Below are 18,541 nucleotides of genomic sequence, written 5' to 3' on the forward strand. Positions count from 1 at the left end.
TGTGTTAATGGTTTTCAGGAATCTAAAAATGACATAAAGCAGGAGATGACAGCCTCACTCTTAGACCCCCCCCCCATCTAGGGAATACTTCGTCATGTACCCTGATCCTTTCCAGCACCATTGATACTGTTCATCCCATTTCAGGTGTCCTCATATGGCGGCTACCTCACCTACCAAGCCAAGTCCTTTGGCTTACCTGGAGACATGGTTCTTCTGGAAAAGCAGCCAGATGTGCAGCTCACTGTAGGTATTGAGGCATAGCCCGAGCAGCAGGGAGCAGCCAGATGTGCAGCTCACTGTAGGTATTAAGGCATAGCCCAAGCAGCAGGGAGCAGCCAGATGTGCAGCTCACTGTAGGTATTAAGGCATAGCCCGAGCAGCAGGAAGCAGCAAGCAGAACTGGGCTGTGCAGAATGTTTGAATGACTCAAGTCTGATAGTTTGAACGCACTGACACAGGAGTTTAGAGCACATGGCACATCTGCCTGAAAGGGTTCCTCTTTCCCCTTCCCATAGATGTAGCTGTGTTTCACCCTTGAAACTGCATCATGGTTTATTGTGGTTTTTGTCTTTCAATTTTAGTCTTCAAATTATTTTGAGCACGTTCTTCACGGCAGCCCTGCAGTACAGGACGAGATCTCTAGAGTGTGGGTTTAGGGAGCCCTGCCCCGAAGCTGACTCTATTTCTGCTTAGTTTGGAAGCAGGGCTGGAGGTTCACACTTGCCATGCAAGTACTCTGGAGCTCCATCCCTACCGCCATTTCTGCATTAGATGCTATGGTGGTGCCAACAATGCCAGCTTCTTAGAAGGTTTCTCTGCACCGTGCACTGTAAATGGAGAACACGCCTCCTCACAGCAGAGGGCCCCACATGCCTGGTAGATCTTTGTGTTCAAGCACTGCTGAGCTGTATTTTGCTTTAGCTAGTAAACCAGTGTATTGAATTGTAAAAACTCAAAGGAACCTTAGCAAAGCATTGTGAAATTAAGCAACAAAGATTTTAGAATTGCATAAAGAAAAGTTGTTGTGACAAGAGTAGTGTCCCAGAAGGGCAATGTTTCGGCTTTGTTCTCTACAGCGCTTCTCATAGCTGAAGCCACCACTGTAGGGAATTTTTACTGCACAGGACTTAGTTGCGTGTAGTCTTGGAATGCTCTGGGAAGTAAGGATCAAAATTCCCCCTTAACTTTACCTTCAGACATGGAAATCATTTAGGCTCACAGAAAAATTTTTATTGCTTTATTTTAAACCACTGTAATTAAGAGCCTTTGGGGCATGCTGCTGAGATTAAGGTTTGAAGGAGCCTGTGATCTAGATAATACTCTGCCTTCATGAGCGGACTGCCTCTGGGTTTGGAACCGACGCAGAGCAGCTGGGCTGTGATGTGTGACTTGGGGTGGGGCTGCTAACGCAGGCCATGGACTCGCCCCGTGCAGTCCTGTGAAAGCCCCCAACAGATGGGCTGGAACAGAGGCAGCTGAGTGGAGCGGGGCCAGAGTCCTGGGCCCAAGGCTTCATGCATAAGCTTTCTCTTCTTTTGGTGTGTTGAGCACACCAGCTTCAAGGCCAGGCTCAGTGAACCCTTCCATCATCCCCGCCCTCTACAGAAATCTACCTCACAAGCAGGGTCCTCTTGGCAGCTGTGAAATGTATTTCCTGCATTTACTACAAAGAATGACCAAGTGAATGCTTTTCTCCATCTTTTAAAACATTTTATTTATTTATTTATTTAATATGTATGAGTGTTTCATCTGCATGTCTGTCTGTGCAAAAGAGAGAGCATCAGTGTCAGCCCCGGGACTGCAATTATAGATGGATGTGGACCTCCATAGGGAGACTAGGAATTGAACTTAGACCCTCTGGAAGAGCAGCCAGTGCTCCTAACCAATACTCGCTCCAGCTTGTATTTTGTCTCCATATTTTAAAATCACTTTTTATTGAGGTAGTTTTTATTTTTATGGAAATGTCCCATATTAGCTACCGCTCACCTGTTTCTGTGTCACTAACCCAGTCAGTTCTGAGCTCTTTAGGGGCAGCTATTTCATATACCGTAAGACACACATGAGAATCTGTTGTGATATCACCATGAATCCCAAAGCATCCCAGCTGTGGCACTAATGACTCCTGTTTCCCTTTAAACAGGGCCAGCACATGTCCATTGTCCACAAGGAGCCCGGTGACCCTCGGCCAGACAGGGTGCATCATGGGAAGGTGCAAGTGGTCGAGGTAAAAGAAGAGACCCAGAAGACATCTTTGATGATCCTTTTTTTTTTTTTTTTTTTTTTTCTGTTTTATTTTTTTTAGTCAGGATTTTCACTTACTTTAAAATATTTTAAGAATGCAAATTGCATTTGTATAGAAGCATATACATACATACACAGAGTGGGTGGGGTGATATGATATCAAAAACAAGATGGGGGACTAGCGAGGTAGCTAAGTGGATAAAGATGCTTGATGCCAAACTTGACGACCTGAGTTTCATCATGGGGACTTATGTGGTAGAAGGAAAGAACTGATTTCCTAGTGCTGTCCTCTGATCTACATACATATGCCATGACACACACACACACACACACACACACTGCAAACCCCAACCTATAATTTATAATATAATATGTCATTGAGTGTTTGAGGCTTACATGGTTTTGTTTATATACTCTCTTATGAATATTTCCCATTGTATGTGTGTGTGTGTGTGTGTGTGTGTGTGTGTGTGTGTGTGTGTGTGTGCGCGCGCACGCGCATGCGCGCGCATGTGTGCGGGGGCCAGAGTACAACCTCAGCTACAATTCCTTAGGTTCTGTTTCCCCTCATCTAAAAAAAGTCTTCTTATTGGCTTGAAACTTTCCAGGTAGGCTAGTCAGCAAGCCCAAGGGCTGCTCCTGTCTCCATCTCTTACCCACTGAGCCATCCCTCATGCCCAGAGAAACCACAGAGTTCATGTTCTTTCGTGGTTTCTACTCTCCATTCACACCTTCATGCATGTAAATGCACCTTCAGATCTGCCACATATACATAGATAAATCTTTAGAATGAACCAGCATACGAAAGACACATCAGAGAGGTTGCTTTCTTTTCACCATGTGCGGATGTGATGGAAACGGCCATCTACAAGTCAGGAAGAGCCTCCATACGCAGCCAGAACCTTACTGTGGGACTTGGAGCTTCCAGAACCATGACAAACTAGATTTCTTGTTTCAGCTGGCTACAACAATTTGTTATGCCCAAAGTCCACACTCCTACACATAGCCCAGAATGTAGCGTACCATAGAGTGTTTGATGCTCACACAGTTTTGTTTATATCCTCTTTGGGGGCCACGTGTGAGCTTGAAGGAACTCAAGTGCACCACTGTGTATAATGGAGACTCCAGAAAGAGACAGGAAAATATGTGAATAAGCAACCACTTCCCAAAGCCGATGAGAATCACTAACATATCAGTACCAAACCCTCAAGCTCTAAGTAGGATGGATGGGATGGGCGCACACAAACGTGTTCTGATTCACAAGCAGAAAGACAAAAGCAGAGAACTGCCAAAGCACCAACCCGTCACATGCAAGTAGTCCTCAGTAACATGAACGCCGTGGTCAACAGGTGGTGGACTGGAAAAATGGCTCAGCAGATAAAGGCACCTGTCAGCAAGCCTGAGGACCCAAGTTCAATACCGGGGATCCACATGGTGGAAGGAGAGGGCTAGCTCCTCCGAGTTGCCCTCTGGGCTCTGGGCTTCCTCTAGCACACATGCACTCAATACACATACACCACACAAAGTGGGAAAAATTACAAAGCAAAAGAAACACAACGCAGCAAATAATTGTGTGCAAAATTACATGCAAAAACATTTAGCATAGTGATCCGGCCTATGAGCAGAAAATCCATCGGTAAATAACTTCTTTTCAAAAAGTACCCAGTCACAAAAAGCACACAGGATGTGAGGCCACTGATATGAGGCCCCCTAAGATGGTCCAGCTATAGAAAGTAGGCTGTGCTTTCCTATGGGTGGATGGGGTCTGAACAGAGTTTCTGTCTCTACCCATGACAAAGTTCTCAGACTTATGAAATGTTGTGCTCATAACTCTGACCACTGTGCTACAGGAATCTGTAATTAAGGCAAACATGATAGCTCATTTCATTCCATGTGTTTTTCATAATAAAATCTATTATGATATGAAGAGTCATGAATAGCATCTCACACTGGTATCTCAGCATTTGGAGGCTAAGGGAAAGAGAATCATGAACACTGGGCTAGCCTAGGCTACATACTAAGCTCCAGACCAGCCTAGGCTACTTAGAAAAAGGAAAAGAAAAGAAAAAACAAAACACACCCAAAACACACAACCCCTCCAAAAAACAAAAGCAAAAGCAAAAACAAAACAAAACAAAATAAGCAAGTGTAAAAAGTAGCAAATCAATAACACAAATGTATACATGAGAAAAGATTGTGCTTGCTGTCACCTTTAGCTAGCACTGCCTGATTTAGCCACTCTTTCTTCCTGCATCTTCTTCACTGACTTTTTATTTTCCTGGATTAAAGTGTCCTTACAGAGGTGTGGCACTGGTGTGACTGTATTCCAAGAAGGACCCCCATCTTACTTCCTTTGAGTCTTTTTCCCTTACACATGTCAACTGTCTTCGGTTTGATCCGTTCCCGGACTTTTCTCTCTGGAAGAGACCTTGCCTAAAGAAAACTCTCCATTGGCCTGTGCAGGGAAACTTCAGACATGCAGGCAGCAGTGCCCCAGTGTCCCGGGAGGAGCTCATGACTGTGCTGTCCGGACTGGAGGGGCTGTACATCCGAGGCCTCCACTTCACGGAGACACAGCGGCTCACCCTGGGTGAGGTGGGGCTGGAGGAGTCCTCTGCTCTCGGAAGCGGACCCAGGGCTCATCTTGTGGAGATGTGTGCCTGTCCCGCTGATTACACAGGTGACTCATGTCAGGTAGGAAATTTTCCCAGCCACGGTATTCCCCACTTCCTTGGTGTCCCCCTATCTGTGTCTGGCTTTTCCTGGCTGCTGTCCAGCTGTGCTGCATGCTTAGGGCTCCTTCTATCCATCATGCAACAGTGCTGGGCCAGATCTAACATCCTTCCCTGACTACCTTCAGGGACTCAAAATGTACGGAGAAATCACAGTGTCTTGCTATTCACAGGAGACCATGGGCGTGCCACAGATGTAGAAACCATAGGTAGGCAGGCTCGGTGTTTGTGCCTGTCTTTTCCTAGCTTCCTTCCTGCTACCCTGCCATCCAAGTGGAGTTAAATCCTAGACACGGAAGGCAAAAATCTCACTCCTATTTTCCAACTCTTAGCAGGCCTAAGTTGTTTAAAATTATCCTCACATGATTAAAATCATGGGTTATGCCTTCCATCCATCTCTTTTCTGACTGATTTAAATACGAAATAGATAGCCCAAGGAAAAGAGGTGGGTCAGCACACTTGTGGCCAGGGTGTGGGCTCCTGCATTGACTCAGCCTGTGATTTACAGCTGGTCTAATCGTCTGGCCTGTCTGCAGGGCCAGGTGGGTAGGAGGTAAAGTCTGCCCTCCCTCCCGGGGAATTACAGAGTGCTGCACTCACCTGCGGAACTGTTATGTGCTCCTCGCTCTCCCTGTGTAGGCTGACTCATGTGTGAAGTTTAAAGGTGGGGCCCCCAGCTGCAGACAGCCTTCTTTCCCTGAGTCAGGCAGGCCCAGGCACTGAGCAGGAAGGGCAGGTATAAGAGAAAGAACGCAGAGGCTTGCTTGGAGCCCGGCAGGACACCCAGGGATCAGGATGCCCCCTGCAGTGAGGCGGTCAGCCTGGAGCACAGGATGGCTGTGGATCTTTGGGGCAGCCCTGGGCCAGTGCCTGGGGTATGGCTCAGAGCAGCAAAGGGTAGCGTTTCTTCAGCGCCCAGGTCAAAATCATCTGCAAGCAAGTTTTATGGAGCTTAGACCCAGCCAGGTAATGCGCCTTTTAAATTTCGGGTTGGAGTGGGAAAATGTGTCCAGTCTGGTGCTATTTTGAGTTAGGGTTATTAAGGAATAGATGGGTGGTCTGGGGGAGGGGCAGGTGGCTTCCTGGTTGCTGTGACTGGCAGGTTTTATTGCAGTGCCTGGCAGATTGCTCTCCTGAGCTATTAACCACAAGCCCCATAAACTTCAGCCCACCTTGGAATGCCTAGCGAGCCTAGAGCTTGGATGCTTGTGGACTACTACTGTACCATGAAACTCTGTGCCCTTCAGGAACTAGCTCAAGCCTAGGACAAGAAACTACTGCCTAGAGGCTTGCAAGTTTCACTTGGAAGGAAATTTACCCACCAAGTAAAGCATGAGAAACAATAATATCCGAGGCTAAGAAAAGCAATCAAAATTTGTGTAGTGCCCCATAGACACACTACAATCTGCCAGGCATGAAACATTCATAAACATTGCTCACTCCTTGCATGCCCTGACTGCTACGTGTACACATACAGAGAAATAGAGCCTGTGGCTCATGAAATAGACCTGGAAAGTGGATGGGGCATGGCTTTATCATCTACAGTTACTGGAAATTTTATCCTTAAAAAAAACAAACTGTAAAACATTACCAACAAAGCCTCTTTGTTGACGGACACATTCATTTTCATTCGGAGCAAGTCTTCCATAGAATTTGAATACTTCTGTAAAATGTGTTCGCTTGCTTTGTGGAGGCACAGAATGCTTACAACTGAGTCACTGGCAAGCACTCCAAGTCACGTGAGCTAGAACTTGGGCAGAGCATTTTTCCTGCTTGTAATTAAAGGCGCATTAAGGCGGATGATTTTTGAGCTGCTCTTTCCCAAGAAGACTTAATTACGGCTTTTGTCCAAGCATGGTGCCATCAACTCACGAGACCTGTTTGTTCACTTAAATCATTTGTCCCTTACCAAATATAATTATTTTTGAGCAAGTGACAGGATATATGGTGTTAACTGTAAGGCATTGGCAGGTAATACTGCCGCTGGCCTGTTGCAGATGTGACTACACTGTCCCTGGCTGGATTTCCTTCAGATGGTCTCACAGCTGTGCTATCAGCAAACATTCCTTTCATTCTGTAATTCTCCCTTAGACAAGCCTATTCATATAGAGTGCATACAAAATATTTTCAGCCTGTCCCTTTGTCTAAACGTGGTCCCTAGTCCTTAAAGGAGCATTGTATTAGACACTCTGTTCTGCCACATGTATGATCTGTAGGAGTTCCTGGCTGACACATGACTCCCACACTTCCTCCCGCTGTCCCTGTGCAGGTTCCTCTGAGCACATCAATGAGAAGACTGGCCTGTTTATTCAAGGTTTCCCTTGACTGTCATTTCATGGTGGGACTGACATACATGCTGCTTGGGACAATGAGATAGGTTGAGATATTAATCCTTCCCGGTGCTTTAAAGAACTCTAAAAGATTTTACTGAATGTTCTAAGAATCAAGTCACTGTTTTTTATTTATTTGTTGGATTTTTTTTTTTTTTTTTTTTGAGATAGAGTTTTGCTCTGTAACTATGGCTGGCCTGGAACTCATAGAAATCCTCCTGCCTCTGTCTTCCAAGTGCTGGGATTAAAGGCCTGTTGGAAGGTTCTTAACAGAATCTGTTTTTGTTTGTCTTGTTTTGTTTTGTTTTTCGAGACGGGGTTTCTCTGTGTAGCCTTGGTTGTCCTAGACTCACTTTGTAGACCAGGCTGGCCTCGAACTCACAGCGATCTGCCTGCCTCTGCCTCCTGAGTGCTGGGATTAAAAGCGTGTGCCACCACAACCAGCCCAGCCCAGAATCGTTTAAATAAGACATATGCTCATGATAAAAATCTTGACTCTTTTTATTCAGATACAAACCAGCAGCCCATGTTATTACAGTGGAGGGAGACAGTGGACAGGAGATAGAATTGACTGATGAAATATTGAACCCCAAACAAGAGCAAACCTGAGACTCTCTCAGGCTGGGTGTCTGTATTCACAATGGGCAAATGCGTATGAACAGAGAACTCAACACCTCCCTTCTGCACAGGCTCCCTGGTGACCACTGGTTAGTGAGTGTCACCGTGATGACTCCAGTCCTTGTGCCACTGTTGAGTAGACTGTGGCCACCCCACCCTCTCCTCCCATGGCCTGAACCCACACTGGGGGAGGGGGGAGCTATCAGGAGAATCTTGAACTTGGGTTGTTTGTCTTGGCTGTCTACCCGAAGAGGAACTGGAGTCCTGGTCTGGTTTATTCCCACCCTCCCAGCTGTTCAGCCCTGAGACAGCCAGTGCGTGGAGAGGAGCCCACGCCCACGTCTCCTTTCTCTGTTAGCTTCCATCCCCACCATAGCAAAGACACAGCATAATCTGACCAAAAAGCAACCAAGCCACTTGGTGGTTGGTAACACAGCACCTGGAGAAATAGTTTTAAACCCTCATTTCTTCACAGTCAGAGTCGTGACGGGTTTGAAAGTAATTCTTCTCTTTTCTTTGTACTGATTAAATGTTTTTTTGTTTGAAAAATAGAGTTGTCACCCCGGATACTATCTGGACAACAAAAGCTCGCCCGTGGGAAGGTGTGTTCCCTGCAATTGCAATGGGCACTCAAATCGCTGCCAGGACGGCTCGGGCATGTGCACTGTGAGTAAATGGTAGTTTGCTGCTGCCAGCAGACAATCTGTTCCTCCTCTTTCCCTGAGATGTCAATGTTCCCTACCCCATAAGGCTCTAAACAGAGACCGCTATGCCGTGGAAGGGGCTTCTGAGTCATCTGGCAGAATTAGGTATTTACACTTCACCTTTGCCTCCATTGTAACAAGCACCCTCAGAAGAGAGCCCAAGTCTGAACAGTTATGAGATTCCTTAGCTCCTATGATTTCTGTCTCATTAGATGGTATTACTAGGTGGATCCTGCAGCTTAACTCCTGCCTAGATATAATAAGTCTGAGTTGTCACTTGAGGCCTCATTTTTATTGGGGTGACATGGCTGTCACTTGGTGTTGAGAATAGGACTCGGTTGGCAGAGTGGACTGTGCCTTTGACCCCCAGCACCGCATGAAGCAGCCTGCAATCCCAGCGCTCTGGCGGTGGCAGGAGGACCAGAAGTTGTCCTAGTCACCACCGTTCTATTGCTATGAAGAGACACCACGGCCATGAAAACGTTTATAAGAGAAGGCGTTTGATTGGGGCTGGCTTATAGCTTCAGAGGCTCAGTCCCTCATCATGATGCTGGGGACATGGCAGGCGCTAGAGCAGTACCTAAGAGTTCTGCACCCTGATCCACTGGCAGGCCGAAAGCAGCACTGGGCCTCATGTAGGCATTTGAAACCTCAAACCCAACCATCAGTGACACACTTCCTCCAACAACCAGCCACACCTCCCAATCCTTCTCAAACAGGGCCTCTCCCTGATGACGAAGCGTTCAAATGTGTGGGTCTATGGGGATTCTTACTCAAACCATCACAGAAGTTCAGGTAATCTTGGCGACCTAGCAAGTTCGAGGTCATCCTGAGACACTTGAGCCCTTTGCCTGAAAAAAACAAACAAACAAAAGACTTAAAAAGCAAAACACAACCAATGAGAAAGGGAGAGAGGTAGGACATTTATGACAGAAGGAAAAGAAAGGAGGAAAATTAGGGAGAAGGGGTTTCTGAGAAGGGCTTGTGACTCACGCCTAGTCAGCCAAACACAAACACCCCGTGGTTGCCAAGACAAAGAGACTTACAGGAAAGGTGAGTGAGCGGATCACACCAAGGAAGAGGAAGAATGGCCCTTCCTCACAGCCTCTGGCCCTCCAGCTGCTTTTTAAAGGCAGTCTTGATAGTTATAGGGCATGTGCTAGAAAAGGGTCTTACTTTGGGATAATCTATCAAATTCTCTCCAATAAAATGAGCTTGTTGCCAGGCAGGGCAGCACACGCCTTTAATTCTAGCACTTAGGAAGCAGAGGCAGACAGATCTCTGTGAGCTCAAAGCTGGCCTGGGCCACATAGCAAGTGAGAGCCTGTCTCAAAAATAAGTTAAAAAAAAAAACATAGTGTTTTGATGCTAATTAATAAAAAGCCAGCATACCTGCCAGGGCAAATGAGATAGGTGTGGCTCAGGTTCCCGGGCTTGGAGAGACGGAGAGGTTCCTGGGAAGAACAGAGAGACCGTAGGAGAAGAAGGTTGCACCATCATGGGTTAGATGAAGAAAAGCACATGGCCGGCGTGGATGGAGGATGAAGAAGAACACTAGCAAGTACATGAGACTATGGGTGGGAGGTAGCTTGATAGAAATTACTAGAAGCAGATGGTGTGGGACTGGGACAGGATTCCATACCTGCCCCACTGTGGGAAGTAGTTTAGGGGATTAATATCTGCCCTGCCCCAGGTTAATTAAGGACATTTTAAAATATAACAGGTGTCTGTGTCTTGATTGATTGCTAGCGGGGTAGAGAACATATTGCAGTAATAATAATAATAAGTATTGGTCTAATAATAAACAATTATTAGGCCGTACTGGTAAATTAACAACAACATAGTTTGTTAAGTAATTTTCATCCCCAAAGAGCCTTTTAAAAATTTCTATTTATTTATTTTTAACTGCACTTCATTCTTCCTTTCCCTCGGAGTTCTTTGTTTGATAGTCAGGGCCTCCCCAGTTAAGGCTTTGGAAATTCACTGTGCTGCCATGACTTGCTTTGTGTAATGTGGCTACTGTCTGCAGAGTCCCTGGGCCATACTGAGCCTTTTCAGTGTGTCTGGGGGGACCTGTTTCCACTGCAGGTTGGGGCAGGCTGGAACAGGAATGCCGAAAGGGCTGCCCAATGGAAGAAATTTTTGGAGCCAACCTTATATGTTCAAAAAGTCTAGAAGGAGTCAGTGGTTGTTTTCCAGCTCATAAGCAGCCCTGAACAGGAGTCTTTGTTTGATGCTGCCTGGTGGGTGTGACACAGGGGACACTCTCGTCAATAGCGTTTATCTCACCACGGAACCCTTGTTGAACGTCAAGCCTACCTTCTAAAAGCCGGCGAGAACAAAAGGGATTTTATGCTCCACAGAAGGATAACTTGTGGGAGACATACTTCTCTTTAAAATCAAACAGGGATTTCTTTTCCATTTGCTGTTTCTGTAGTTCTGTGTTTGCTTGCCTCTAAAGGCTATGGTGGCTCCTTAAGGCAGACTACTCATAGGAAATCCTGAGAATTTGCTGGATGGCAGGTCCTGAGATCTGTGCTGAGCCCAGAACCACCAGATACAACCCTTCCCACTTTCCATGTATGCACATACCCACATGCACCCTACCCAGCCACGTACTGAGGGAACAACCACGAGGCAGAGAGAGCTAACAGGAAATGACATGGGCTATTGAATCCCAAGGTCCACCCCCCATGATGCACCTCCCCCAATAAGGGGGGTGCATCTTAATCCTTCCTAAACAGTTCCACCAACTGGGACTAATCATTCAAACATATGAGCCTATGGGGCCATTCTCAGTCAAACCACACTCTACTTAACCATGCTTTATATAATGTTTAGTTCCTTAAAAATTCACACAGAGCTGGGCCTGGTGGCACACACCTTTAATCCCAGCACTCGGGAGACAGAGGCAGGTGGATCACTGTGAGTTCAAGGCCAGCCTGGTCTTCAAAGTGAGTCCAAGACAGCCAAGGCTACACAGAGAAACCCTGTCTCGAAACCCACTCCCCTCAAAAAAATTCATATAGGATGGATTTGTTTAATTAGGCATCTTCCATTGGAGGTAAACCCCATACTCCTGCATTTCATTTTTCCTTACTTAGCCTCAGGATTTAGTTAAGTCTTCACATCCAATCTCTTCCCCTGTTCAAGCACCATGGTGGCGTGCAGAGGTGAAAGCATACAGTCAACGCTCAGAGCTCAACCCGACTTCAGGTCATCTTAGTTACCAAAGTCAGTAGCACAGGAAATGTCCGTGTGTTTCTTTTCTTTCTTCTCTCTCTCTCTCTCTCTCTCTCTGTTTCTCTCTCTCCCTCTATCTGTTTCTCTGTTTCTGTTTCTCTCTTTCCCTCCCTCTCTCCCTCTGTCTGTCTGTCTGTGTCTCTCTCTCTCTCTCTGTCTCTCTCTCCCTCTCTCCCTTTGTCTGTCTGTCTGCCTTTCTCCCTCTCTGTCTGTCTTTCTGTGTCTCTCTCTCCCTCTGTCTATCTGTCTGTCTCTCTCTCCCTCTGTCTGTCTGTCTGTCTCTCTCTCTCTCTGTCTCTCTCTCCCTCTCTCCCTTTGTCTGTCTGTCTGCCTTTCTCCCTCTCTGTCTGTCTTTCTGTGTCTCTCTCTCCCTCTGTCTATCTGTCTGTCTCTCTCTCCCTCTGTCTGTCTGTCTGTCTCTCTCTCCCTCCCTCTGTCTGTCTGTCTGTCTTTCTCTCTCTCTCTCTCTCTCTCTCTCTCTCTCTGTGTGTATGTATGTGTGTGTGTCTGTGTGTTTGAAGCTTTATTGTGAGGGTGAAGCTGAGGAAGGTTATAACAGATTCAAAATCCCACAAGAAAAAAATGTGTCTTCTTTAAGCTGTTCTGCCTTCCTTCAGGCTGCTGGGTAGTGATGCTGAATCACCAAGGCACTTCACTGTGGAGCGCCTTCTGTTAGGTATCGCCTTGGACATGAAGATAATTGGATTTACACAAACACAATGTGTAGACACAACCACAACTCCTTAATTCTCTGGAACATGAGTTATTAAGGCCTTCTGGTGTCATGTAACTTGCTATTGATTTTTTACAAATTCCACCTATTCACACCTATTTAAAGTTTATTATTCTTCAGTGAATTGCAGTGAATGAATTATAAAGTAAAACAGGGTTAGTCCCAGAGAAGGACCCTTTCTGAAAGGAAGAGGAGGAGCCACATTTCCCAAGGATCCGGAGCGGTTTTAGTTTTCTGCTTGCTTGCTTGATTGATTGATTGATTTGAGACAATGTCTCATTACAGAGCCCTGGCTGGCCTAAAACTTGCTGTGTAGTCCCAGATGGCCTTGAACTCTCAGAGATCTGGTTGCCTCTGCCTCCCAAGTACCTGGCTAAAGACATGCACCACCACATCTAGCCTACCTTTTGCTTTCTTAAATGCTCTTAACTGCATTGGAAAGTGGCATTCTAATGGTATATGTTAGGAAAACTATGCTTATATAAAATTGATAGGAAAAAAATAAAACAGAAAATGAAGAAACTTGCCCAAGATACCACAGCTATGAAGTCATATTGTGGCATAGAAACCTAGATGGGCTTTCTCTACTGTATCTAATGAAACCATGTACCATGGCGTGTGTGTATGTGTGTGTGTGTGTGTGTGTATGTAGCTGGAGGAAAAGTTAGCAAGCTTCCCTAGTGCTGTCCACTTGTTTGTTTGTTTGTTTGTTTTTGAGACAGGGTCTCCCATGGCCTGGAGCTTGCCAAGTAGATTAGCTAGTCAGCCCCCGGGATCTGCCCATCCCTGTCTCCCCAGTCCTGGGATTACCAGCATGTGCCACCATAGCCTGCTTTTAAAACATGGTTTCTGGGGTCCAAACTCAGGTCCTTGTGCATGCAAGGTAAGTACTTTATGCAGACTGTCCTTTCCAGCCTCCCAGTATTCTTGTGTGGTAGCAACAGCAATTAAATAGGAAAAAATATATATGATTAGCAGAGCCAGTATCATCATACAGCCGGAGGACTTGTGTCATAATTGGATGAGATTAGGGATGAGAATTGAAGGCCACTTGTGCCAAGTTCACTGAGCCTACTTGAAGCTCTGGGTTTAGTCATCAGCGCTGAAAATAATGTATAAATGGATAACGAGGTTAAACATGACCAGTGCAGTAGACAGCTAACTCGTTCTTCTGTTCATCTGTCCCCCAGAACTGTCAGCACAACACAGCTGGGGAGCACTGCGAACGCTGCAAGGAGGGTCACTATGGAAACGCCATCCACGGATCTTGTAGGGTCTGCCCCTGCCCTCATACCAACAGGTACATGAAAGTTACAGGTTGTAACTGGCCATTGCACCGAACTGAGAGTGGCTGGGGAGATGGCGGGTTAAAGAGAAGTACCTGCCAAAGGGCTGTGAAAATTTTAGAAGTGATGACCGTGCTCTAAAACTGACCATAGTGATGGCTGTACAAATCCGTGACTGCACTAAGCCCATTGCATGTATACTATTTGTGAGTAAATTGATGTGTGAATACTATTTCACTAAGGCTGGTAATCTGTTTTGTCTTTTTGCTTGTGAGCCTACCCTTAAATGTTGAACCATCTGTTTTTTCTTAAGTGAACAGATATGAATACAAGAGAGAAAAAAAAACAAAAGCAATCATCAAACAGAAGCACTCTTTTGAAATTGTTCCCTTTGGTCTTTTTCTTCTCCTTTTTGTTTTGCTGCTCACTCAGCCGTTTTACATATTTCCTGGGCACCCATGATGGAGCCGGGCCTCAGCTTGGCTTTCTACTAGGGAAACTGATATACAGTAAAGCTGGTGGAATCTGATATCCAGGAGCTTTACTCAGAGTGGGTCAGGGAAAGAAAGGATCATCAGAACCCTGTAAATAAATGTCAGATAGACATAAGGCTGTGTGATTGACAGTGAGTGCCTCTGGTAGAGAGAGTAACCAAGAAGCCATGGAGTTGGTTAGCGGAGGCCATGTAGCATCTCGGTCCCAGAAGGGAAGTCCTTGGAGGGTCTACCCTGCCCTGGTGCCAACACATACAATAGAGTCTCACAAATAACAGTTTGTAGTTTGGCAGTTGCACAGAACTGAGAGTGGCTGGGGAGGTAGCGGGTTAAGCAGGTATGTTCATAGAGAGGCAGGAGGGGCTGAAGCACACCAAGAGATAAAGGGACCAAAATGGGCCTCTTTATTGGATGCACGATCTGCCAATCACTGAAATGGATGAGTTTTACGAAAGAAAGAGAAAGGGTTTACTCATGAGGCAGTCAAGCACAGAGATAGTACATGGACCAAGCCTCAAACCCACCGCCATGAGATCAGGGTTTGACAGCATTTACAGAATAAGGAAGAGAGGTTACTTAAGGTATGTGCCAAGGTGACATGATGAGGAAAACATGTATCACACATCTTCATGTGTATGATTGAACTCCAGGAAGCTACAGCTTTGGCCTGATCTTTAAGTTGGGGGTCTTCTGTCCCTTGATGCCAACAATGTTACCCACTGGACACTTGCACATGCCCAAGAGTAAAGTCAGTGGCTCCAACAGAAGCAGCTTTCAAGCTCTGAAACGTTACCTGGACAATCATTAAGAGTCACGGGTATTGCATGCAGCCGACGTGTGGGAGTCTAATAACATGACTCATCCACATGGACTCCATATTAATAGTTTTTTAATTAAAAATGCAAATGAAAAAACATTATTTGGACTTTTTCTCAGTGTCAAAAGGGCTAGAGATGAGGTTGAAGGTCTATCCTGGACTCAGATCTATGATACATAAGCTTGAAAACTATAGTCAGGCAACTGGCAACCTTGGGGAAGCTCTGGGCCCTTGAGTGATGCAATTGTAGCTGTCACTTGGGCCTGATGTGACTCATAGGTGGCAAGGAGAGCAGCCATCATATCTCCTCATGTTTGCTTTGAACCTGGCACATTGTTATATTCTTGTTCGTCATGACATGATCACCATGGACTCCAAGGAAAGAGTGACATAACAGCCAACTAGGGGAAGTAGGAATGGGCGTGAAAATCAAGCACCTGCCTATGCAACACAGGCTCAGAAACAAGAGCAGAGTGCAGAGCAGAGGGATACTAGCCACCTGTCACATGAGCTGACCATATCTTCCTGCTCTCGAAGTCTCGTGTCTGAGTGCTGCTTCTCCGGAGAGCCCCATGTCTGAAGTGTCGGCCTTGCTTTCCTCTCTGTGTGTTGGATCCCTGTTCAGCCTGTCCTGTCCTGCAGCTTTATTTGTGCAGTGATCTAGTACTCCACACTTGCCCAGACTTGCGCAGGCAGAGGCTGGCAGCAGAAAACAGCACGATCCCATCAGGGCGCTCCGGGCTCTGTCTTTTTGATTAAAGCATATAGCTATAATCAAAGCCAGCTCCTGGCTTCCGTGGAGTTGGGATGCACACAGCTCTTCGGGTTCATCATTGCAACTGTTTAATACCTACTCCTCCACCAATAGAAACACCACTGAGGAGCTTCACACGGTCCCTGGGGAACGTGCTGCATCCATTCACCCCAGCAAGGGAGGCTTCCTGGCACGACCTCTCCTACTAGCCAATCTCCTCTGGTGTGTGCCAGTGTAACGCTTCGCAAATACAGATGATTTGCAAGCCCACATGGCTTTTTCATGGCTTCTTTGGGAGCAAAAAAGCATTTCTCAAATATATCAGTTTGGACCTGAAAGAAAAGGAGTTGAAATGCCAGGACTTGACAGAGGACAGTGTAGACACCAGCAGGAGTTCCACAGAAATACCCAGGGCGTGGGGAAACTGTACGTCTCTCCGGCTCCCAAGGCTGGCTGCTGGGAGCGAGCTCTGTGTATATGAAAGTGGCATAAACAAGGAGACATATCTGAACAGAATCGGGCCTGCTTCTCTTTCCTGCCTGGGCTTGTGCCCCTTCCTTGTTATTCCAAGAGAGCCGGTGTTGTAATCATCTCTTCCAGACTGAGTTACTGTGTCTGTCTCAAGGGAAGGAATGCGTTTACCCAAGCCAGAAAGAAAATGCATGGCTGTACTCATCCGATTTGCCCAGTGTCGGCTGCAGCCATTCACCCTGCACTCTGGCGAGTCTCCAGGGGCAATGTTTTCTCCTCACACAACTTCGTTCACTCAAAATTTTCCTGACTTAGGGTTTCAGTCTTCACTTCCTGGAAACTGGTCTTTGTGATAGAAACCAACCAACCCACGGGGTTACCTTTTCACTGAGGCATTTTTCCTATCTTCCTTTAAGTTTCGCTACTGGCTGCACTGTGGATGGAGGAAAGGTGAGGTGTGCCTGCAAAGCCGGATACACAGGAGCACAATGCGAGAGGTAGGTTTCTCCCTGCCCTGTGTGCCCATTTCCCAAAATCTGCAGGTGGAGTTGTTGGACAGGATGGTTTGGGACTGGGACCCCGCTGTCAGCTAGAAAGATCTTGGTGAAAAAATACAAGACTGCTCCCTTAATAAGTCATTAACAATAATCTCTCTCTTTTCCATGTTTTAGAATGAGAATGAGGCACATATACCACACAAACACACAAACACACAAACACACAGGCTTATATTCTCCACACACACACATCACTGTGTGCCCTAGGCGCCATCCACATTCCTACAGGCCCTTCCTCATCTCCGTAATCCTCCCTCCTCCTCCCACCACACCCCTGGCCCTCAGTCAGTCCCCCTGCATACTTATCCTTTCCCACATCCGTATGTATTCTTCATATGACTCTCATCTTCTCCCATAGGACTATATGTCACTTCTCCTATTCTCTTAAATACTGTTCCCCAAAATAACTGTGCATGCTTTTATTTCTGTAGAGACTTATAGGCTCACACCAATGCACACATCTCTATATATCCTTATTCCCACCAATATCATATATATATATATATATAACTTTTAATTATAGCACCAAATATAACTTGTACACGCATACACACATATACACACACACATGCATGCATGCACTGCTTCTCACAGTATATTTTTAACACTCAGGAAAGCCTGTTCTTTTCTCAACCCCTGGGACCAATCATGACACAGCTTATATTAGATGTGTATATTAATGCTCATGAAACAAAAGACTAATATTGCAGGTTGTGGAAGGGCAAGTGTCCTAGAGATACACGTCAGCTATTCATGGGCAGAGTGCCTTGAGTAGCTTCTGTGCGCTGGATGCTGTGTAGGTTGAGTAAGTTGACCCAGGTTCTAATACACCTCCATCCCACCTCTCAGTAATCCAAGGGGGCATGCTGCATGAAATACTCAAAGTGTTTGGTTGCCCTCCGTGTCTATACCCAGTATGAAATGTTGATGCTGGGGGATCCGTGGGGTACTAGTCACAAAACCAACTGTGCTGAGTTGAACTGCACCTGAGGGGACAACCAGCTAGCCTTGGAGGGCAAGGCATGGGAGGGTCAACTATATGGAGCTGGCAAGGGTATGCAGGCTGGAAAAGGAGGCCTGGGAATGCATTCTAAGTCTTGTGACTTTAAAGCTGGAAGCTCCCATCTGGGAGAGCCTCTTCCTGGCTTTAGCCTCCTTGTGGTTCAGTAGAAACAACAGAGTCAACGACAGCAGCAGGTTCGATGCGGCATCTGTTTACTTGGGCATCTGATTTGAAGAGACATTTTTAATTAACAGCTATTCTCTCAGCATATGCTACACTTGGTGTCTCAAAGCATTTATTGTTTGTTAATTAGAAGCAGCTTTTCATAACTGCCAGGTTGATGACAACATTTTTTTGTTTATTAAACATGGATTGCACACCTAGGCATCACTCACGGCACTATTTGTTAAATCTGAATGACAAATAAGAAAGTCAAGGGTGAGAATTAGGAATATTCTATGAAGAAAAGTCTAACTTGGGGCAGCAGGGCTGGGGTGGGGGGAGAGTGGGCTGCCCAGGTACAGAAAGGCGTTCTAGCCCCTCCCGTGTCCTGCTCAC

General features: G+C 46.1%; 1 protein-coding gene across 1 annotated transcript in view; it reads left to right on the top strand.

The window, feature by feature from the left end:
* Lama3 (laminin subunit alpha 3) overlaps window positions 1-18,541 on the top strand; it is a 227,444-nt gene that overhangs the window by 146,936 nt on the left and 61,967 nt on the right. The window contains exons 36-41 of the mRNA XM_051163755.1: window positions 145-243; window positions 2,141-2,224; window positions 4,705-4,935; window positions 8,474-8,587; window positions 13,792-13,901; window positions 16,840-16,920. Coding sequence (XP_051019712.1) covers window positions 145-243; window positions 2,141-2,224; window positions 4,705-4,935; window positions 8,474-8,587; window positions 13,792-13,901; window positions 16,840-16,920 — 719 coding nt within the window. The remainder of the gene's footprint in view (window positions 1-144; window positions 244-2,140; window positions 2,225-4,704; window positions 4,936-8,473; window positions 8,588-13,791; window positions 13,902-16,839; window positions 16,921-18,541) is intronic.

The sequence above is a fragment of the Acomys russatus genome, chromosome 20 (genome assembly GCF_903995435.1).
Source record: "Acomys russatus chromosome 20, mAcoRus1.1, whole genome shotgun sequence".
NCBI lineage: Eukaryota > Metazoa > Chordata > Mammalia > Rodentia > Muridae > Acomys > Acomys russatus.